The 7,711-nt window shown below is 36.5% G+C and overlaps 2 protein-coding genes and 1 pseudogene across 2 annotated transcripts in view; 1 reads left to right on the forward strand and 2 right to left on the reverse strand.

The window, feature by feature from the left end:
* LOC107664392 (DNA-binding protein RFX7-like) overlaps window positions 1-3,364 on the reverse strand; it is a 40,964-nt gene extending 37,600 nt beyond the window's left edge. The window contains exon 1 of the mRNA XM_016454949.1: window positions 2,794-3,364. Within this exon, the coding sequence (XP_016310435.1) occupies window positions 2,794-2,909 (116 nt within the window). The 5' untranslated portion in view covers window positions 2,910-3,364. The remainder of the gene's footprint in view (window positions 1-2,793) is intronic.
* Window positions 3,365-5,156: 1,792 nt separating this feature from the next.
* Window positions 5,157-6,002, forward strand: LOC107664370 (testis-expressed sequence 9 protein-like; annotated as a pseudogene).
* Window positions 6,003-7,303: 1,301 nt separating this feature from the next.
* LOC107664379 (calmodulin-like protein 4) overlaps window positions 7,304-7,711 on the reverse strand; it is a 2,143-nt gene continuing 1,735 nt past the window's right edge. Inside the window, exon 5 of the mRNA XM_016454929.1 lies at window positions 7,304-7,521. Within this exon, the coding sequence (XP_016310415.1) occupies window positions 7,424-7,521 (98 nt within the window). The 3' untranslated portion in view covers window positions 7,304-7,423. The remainder of the gene's footprint in view (window positions 7,522-7,711) is intronic.

Here is a 7,711-nt window from a genome sequence, read left to right on the forward strand (position 1 = left end):
AAAGATTTATTAATATTTATTAGCAGTAGTAGCATTGAGTCTTCAGACTGCTAAATAGTAATATATTCTGACAGTAGAACGTTAAACTAAACTTTTATTTTGACGGGTTGCCGTGAAGAACTTGCAGCTGCTGTGTATGTGATATGAGGGTAGTTTTCTCAAATGAAACGGTAAAATGCTAATGAAGTGACTCTCAGAGCAGCTGGAGATGACATTCGTGTTCATATCATCATATAGTGAGACGGCAGAAGCTGAAAACACAGCGAGCGTCATCCGCGCTTTAGTATGTGTGTAGTAAACAAAGTGCGCCACACCATCTGCCATTCATTCATTGCGGAAATCATGGCGCCTTATGCGTGATATCAAATGCTTCCGCAGATTTATAGTATTACTATAGCATTTCACCTGAGCTTTGCGAATCATGCGTATGGCCATGATAAGCGCCGAATGAATGACAGTCTTTCTGTTGTAACATCATGCAAGGTAAATAAGGGTGACATCTAGTGGAGAAGACTAATGATAAGATTCACGTTAATCAGATCTTGTTTTAAATGTGTGCTGAAATAAATCCAGGAAAAGATCGATTCACGGCTTTTGAGAATCGATATCGAATCGATGTCATTTAAAAAAAACGATTAATTGAAAAATCAATTTTTTTTGCCCAGCCCTAATCGTTTCGTTAGATAAGACCCTTATTCCTCGGCTGGGATCGTGTAGAGCCCTTTGAAGCTGCACTGGAACTGCAATTTGGACCTTCAACCCCTTGGGTCCCCCACTGAAGTCCATTATATAGAGAAGAATCCTGGAATGTTTTCCTCAAAAACTGTAATTTCTTTTCGACTTAAGAAAGAAAGACATGAACATCTTGGATGCCATGGGGGTAAATTATCAGGAAATTTAGATTCTGGAAGTGAATTAATCCTTTAAATAACTCAATAACAATCAAAACGTAAAAAAATAAAAAAATTAAAAAAAAAGGTATTCTAATGTTGTGATTACAAAAGAAAACTGGTAATTATCAAATCTGTTGTACAGACCACAGTCAATTAATTATTTTACTGCTAAAATGCCATCCTAAAGAGAGAAACGAATAATCAAAAAACTTCTTGATTTGTTCCAATATAAAGGCCAGGTAATGGAAATTAAACTGATATTTTAACATATTTTGTGTGTGTGCGTGAGAGGAAATTAACTGGTAAAATAACTATCAATTCTGTATACAAGAATCTATTCCAATAGTACCACTGTACAGTCTAGCCCACCAAGTGCAACTATATCCACACAAAACTGCATTCAGTAACACTGTTACTTAATGATTGGATTAATTGTTATTTGTCCTCCTAAACCAGTCTACTTAAAGCTTCCCAAGAAATGACATTTAAGGTCATAATGTCAACAGGGTTTCATCACTCCACTAATTAGCTGTATGAACTGATTAATGGATATTTCAATAAACAACGGAGTGAAGAAATATGCATACAAGGTTCCCACACCTTTTTACAAATTAATTTCCATGATCTTTTATAAGAACTGGATAAGGACTTAAAATTACACATACTTTGTAGCTGGTAAAATATTACAGAGCTGAGCACAACAAGAAAAAAAAAACTATATTCTCTATTGAAATTTATCTCTGGAAATCACATTTTCATTTTCACTGATATTTTCATTTTTTTTCCATGACCTTGGGAGACCTGTGAAACTGTAGTTTTGAAAACAAATGTCATATGTATGTTGAAAACACCTGGGCCTTAATTACTAAATTCTCAGCAGAAACACCAATAATAAATGCTGCCATATATGTATGCATGTATGTGTGTGTGTGTAAATATGCACACACTGTAAATACACGTGAAGCTAAACAAATCTTCGTCCCATACTGGAAGTACGGTATAGCCGCTGCTGCAGATGCACGTCTCAACATGCAAAAACGAGGGTGCTGGTGAGGGGGATGGAGGCTGCAATATATCGTGTCAGCGTTTTTTATTTTCGCCGCCACAAGCAATGTGCACCAACAATGATCAATTCCAGGTAAAACTACTGACCCATGTCAAGACTGGGTTGAGTGACTAAGCACACAGAAGCTATATATTGTCGTCACAATATTTACTTAATAATACAAATGCATGTTTAACGTAAGCGCAGCTACGCTGTAAACATTATGATCAATGGCTGTATGTTTCACGACGTCTTCATCTTAAATAGCAGTACTAAGCGCTCCCCCGGTCAATTAATGCACATTTTTGGAAAATAGCAAAACAACCTAAAGGAACTTAATGAAAATCAGCATATTTGGGATGCGGTGGTGTCTGAGGAAAGCATGCCTTTGCACACGCACACTGGCCGTTTAAATGAGCGCCCACAGTATCTGATGAAAGCGCGTGGTCGCGGGAAATCTTTCCCAATCCACCCGAGACACAGACATTTCACTTTCACAAGAAGACAAAAGCAGCTCTTTGCCTGTAAATAACGACTACACATGTTCACGACAGTCAGGACGAGTAACCCACTTCAGATTGTAACATGAATATTCTGCTCAGCCCAAAATGTCGGTGTCCAAAACAAACAAACAACTCTGACAAGTTTACTTATCGTTATTATAATAAGGAAAGAAACGGTTGAATTAATTGAACGGAGAGAGTTCACTTACTCTAGTCAACACGACTCACTGTCAAGTGGAAAAGGGGGATAATCTAGAATAGAGCTATTTAGGATGGAAAACCTTCAATTCCATTACCCACACATATCCAGCAGCACTCACTTGCTGAGCAATATCTCTCGAACAGCGCTTACCAGATCGAGTTCTTTATTTTGAGCTGCAACGCATTCGCCTCAGCCCCGTGCAATCCTTGAACCGCGGAAGGTAAAGGTTCTACTCCAGGGCCAGACTGCTGCTGGTCTTCAGCCATCACGATGCGACTCCGTTGAGACGAGGATGGAGATCTAACAACTAGGCCTTAACCTGAACCTGGAGAATGCAGCTTTCCTCCGTAAATAGTTCATCACGATCACCGCCTGTTGACTTCACGGACAAATCGGATTCGGCTCTGATAGATCACGTTGGTAATTCATGGTTTGCAGTTGAGGTCACTAGCCCTGCGTGTGCATCAGGAGCAGAGAAACACTTCGAGCTGCTGGTTCAGAGTCAGACGCTGCCTAGTGCCTACCTACTTGCTGACTGGCGACCACTGGGGAAGCTGATGCTGCTGGGACCGCGCATGCGCACTGCGCCACCAGCGGAAACCCACACGAGGGAGCTGCAGCGAGTTCTTGTAGTTCATGAGTATAATGATCAATCACTGGTCTGAAGCATAACTGCCTGTCCGTAAGAATTAATAATATCCCTCTTATTGCTTTACAAGATTCCAACCATATTTAGTTGTCTTTTTTTATCAGGCACTTTTAGTTAATTTTGGGAGTTGTGTTGTGTTGGAATTCCTTTGACATATTATAAATAAAATAACTAATGGTCTGAAATACACATCATACTGATTTTATCTTTGATTTATTTTTCACGTACATTAATTACGATTGTATTTTTTATTTTAAAAAATCAGGAATTAAAATAATCAAGTGTGTATGCATAAAATCGCCTCACTGAACAGCATATGACATGAAAGTGTCCTCAAATTATTTGACTTAAAATTAAATGCCTCCGATGAAAATGGAAGGAGGGAAGGTAGTACTTGTGCACTATTCTGTGACGTTTTGTAGTAAATAGAGCACTGAAAATTCCAAAAGGAACAAGTGCACTTTTAAATACCCGGATGATGCACTTAAATAACTGAACTGTGCAATGTTGGACACTTCATGCCCTCGAAGGGGTAGAGGCTATCAGACTCCTTTTATGAATGACAAAATAACCTTATATATTTCATACACTACATGGTTTGAATACATGGTGTACAGGGCTGGACTGGGGTTGGACAAATCCAGCTTATCCAGCCCTCGAGTTGTGTAAATGTTTTGCTGGGTTATAGGGCTTTAAATTGGAGTAAAGAAATTAATAAATAAAACAGGGCAGAAACAAATAATAATATATATTATTAAATTAACGGCAAATGCAACAAACTTATAATGCATTTTTGTCACATAGAAATGCACTTGACAGTAAAGCACTGATTTTGAGCTAGAATGCAGAAAATGTATTGCTATTCAATTCATTTCCTCACCCTCATGTCATTCCAAACCTGTATGACATACTTTCTTCTGTGGAACACAAAAGAAGATATTTTGTAGAATCTTACCAAACCATTTAGGTTACTCTTGATATGTATAGACAAAAGATTTTTGAATTTCTCAAATTATCTTCTTTTATGTTCCACAGAATAAAGAAATTCATACAGGTTTGGAATGACATGATGGCGAGCAAATGATGACAATTTTATTTTTTGGGTGAACTATCCCTTTAAGGACTTTAACGTTTGTGTTAACACCTAATTTATATAAGACACTGATATTTATCTTTAATCAGGCTCTTATTGAATTAACATTTGACTTTAATTAAAATGAATTAGAACTAAACATTTAAAGAGAAAGAAGCTATTCTGTTAAATGATCCTTTTCACTAATGAAATGTACTATAGTTCTTGCATAGTTTAACTGACTAGTGTTAGTAAGATGGTGGTCACAACAAGTAAAACCATGGTTCTCATTACCATGGTTATATCGTTTTTAAAATAAATTGTATAGTAAACTATGGAATTCGTAATTAAAAAAACTGAACATGTAGAAACTACAAAAACAACAGAGAAAGTTATGGTAAGACAAGAAAAACATGAAAAACAACACATGAGATTCTTGTAAGAATACAGGCTGTGCTTTTAATCTGTATCTTTTAACATATAGCTATAGTAATGTATAGAATGCAATATGTGTGATGTTGCCACAAACCCAGACACTAAAGGTGATGATACACGGGGCAACTTATTTTTTTTTTAGCAATGTTGCTTGGGCACTTTCCCATTGAGAATGGGTAACACATTTCTATCTGGATACTTTAGATCATGGGCCCAGTGTTTCACCTGTTTGCCCGCTGACAGCCGCCTTCTACAATGGTACAACTCAAACAAATATCATATGAATCATTGCAAATGTGGATTAAATACAAGACCCCATTAGTTACAGCAACATATTTCTGTTGTGTTATGTAGATCATGTGAAACAAGAACTACTCTGCAAAATCTTCAAAGCCAAACAAGTCAGGATCAGGAAATCGAAAGAATCCCCAGTAAGTGTACTCTCAAAACTTTTATTCAAACATAAAACATAAAAATAAAAAAAAAGAATTTATGTAAGTTATGTAATAAAATCTGGATGAATCTGGGCCTTTATCTGTCAAAGATGTTTGGGTAGCATCAGCAGTTTCTTCCAATTTTAGAAAAGCACCACAGACTGTGGTTGATGATGTTGCTATTCCTGAAGACTTTGGGGTTTTCTCACTTGCTAAGACAATCAGAGTTAGTGATGATCTCACTGAGGAACAGTTGCAGGATGACATCATGCCCAGTGCTGGAGATGAGATGGGTTAAAAAGGACAAATATGTATTGAATCTGCTGCGGTGTTATACTATTTGCATTGTTGCTTATACATTCATTTCATATTCACAGAAGCTCAAATCAGATTTTTGAAGGCTAAACTTCGAGTAATGCAGGAAGAATTGACCAGACTCGTATATGAATGCAACAAGAAGGTAAGTTTGAGATGTGTTCAAGGTTAGTTAATCTATTCAATCAGTTAAGTTACTCTTACTCAAAATCTCTTTTGCGTGTCTTGAAGGATGATGAAAATGGCACTTTAAACAGCAAACTGAAGCACTTGGAGGAGGAAAGAACAAGATTGCAGAGGACTACAAATGTCCAACAGACTCAAGTTGAGAAGCAAAGAGCTTTTCCTGAAATGTGAAGGACTGCAACAGCAAGTGGCAGCACTGCAAAAGGTACTTGAATTGTTGGCAAAATATTATTCCAAGTTCTTCCCACAAGCTACTGAAAAGAAGTGACCTTATGACAGAACAAGTGTTACTGTTTCTTTGACAATTTTTGATCATTTATTTTAAACCTCAACTCATTTCCTATAGGAGATGTATAGTATAAATGCCATAATTCCTGTTAATTAGAGCTGTGCCAGGATGCAGAGCCATGGAATCCTTGGCATGGGCCCTTTAACCCGATTAGTCCTCTGTGTGTAAAGTGAGACTACGCCACAGCTGCTCAGAGACCAGAGCACACTGCACTTGGGCTTCTGGGACAGATATCTTTGGAACTCACCCTTCCCCTTATGATAGGGACATGGAAACTGAATAAGGATAGAGAACAATAGTAGAGTCAGATAAAACAAAACATTCACTGTCATCGCACTTTAGACTTATTAAAAGTATCTCATGTTTGTGTAGTTTTAGGTTTAAAAGCTCCTTCAAAGATCCAACTTTTTTGACAAACAATAAATATTTAATTGGGCCACCTGCATCAGAAAAGACAATGTTCATAATATGTTTTATTAAGGTATATGTAAATGCATGTGTCTACACTCTAGGAGTTGGAAAGCATGAAGAGGACCCACAAGCAGGCAGCCAGTACCCAAACTCAAACAGAGCAGTAAGGTAACGTCACCTCAGATAAAACAAGTGAAGTTTTATGTGCAACAAAACATTTTGCACCACATCTTACTCCAGACGTTTTTCAGATTTATATTTAGCGTTTTTGTTCATGTCACTTTTCTCTTCTGTTTGTGTACCCTACCTAAGGATTCAACCAGTCAGGAGCAACAAAAGTTTGAAACCTTACAAGCTGAGAACAGAAAACTGGAACGGCAGAAGGCTGAGCTCATTGCAGGTTTTAAAAAGCAACTTAAGCTAACAGATATTTAAAAACGACAGAAGGTAAGACATCAGTTTCTTCACAATTACTTGAATCTGTCATTTCCAGTTACAGTTAAATCACTAACTGCACTTTTTTTGAAGCATTTTATATTTATGGCTTTATTTTAAAAGCTGCATTCTGAAGCAGCCAAGCTGTTGTCCTTCACTGAAGAGGAGTTCATGAAAGCTCTGGATTGGGGAAAGGATGGAGTCAGTCTCATAGGTTTCTGTTTTGTATTTTGTAAATAGATTAAAAATAGATTGAATGTGTACAACAAACAGCTTCAATTTCATTCACTGTTTAACAATCTTCAAACGTCTTTAATATTCTGTATATCATGACAAAGTGTTTATCAACCCTGCCACATTTATTCAGATTACTTCATGATTGCCATCTAGTGGTGAATACTTGAGTCAAGCTGTATATCCAAATATGGGTTCTTTATTGTAGCATTTAATCACTTGTTATTTTATATACAATGTATAAACAGAACAAAAATATTTCATTCGTGCTAGTAAATATTTGCATTATTTAGGGTAAGGGTCCAACCCTTTCTTCTTTATTAGTAGTCAATTGTAGGAAGTGTGACCATTCTGGTGAACTTCTCATAATAAATAAGTCCATCAGGTCCGACATTAGCCTCTTTAAAAAGCTCATCCACTGAAAAAGAATTCACAATTAAAGAATAGTTAAACAACACATTTTATTCTTATAGTATTAATACTGGGGTTAGTTTGTTAGTTGTTTTAATTATTTTAATTTTTTTGTTAAAAATCGAGAGATCAAATGTATTTCTAAACACAAACAGGATTCATAAATGGGATTAATTTTATTCAAATAATTTATTTAA

This window comes from Sinocyclocheilus anshuiensis, unplaced genomic scaffold (assembly GCF_001515605.1).
Source record: "Sinocyclocheilus anshuiensis isolate Anshui unplaced genomic scaffold, SAMN03320099.WGS_v1.1 scaffold307, whole genome shotgun sequence".
Classification (NCBI taxonomy): Eukaryota; Metazoa; Chordata; class Actinopteri; order Cypriniformes; family Cyprinidae; genus Sinocyclocheilus; species Sinocyclocheilus anshuiensis.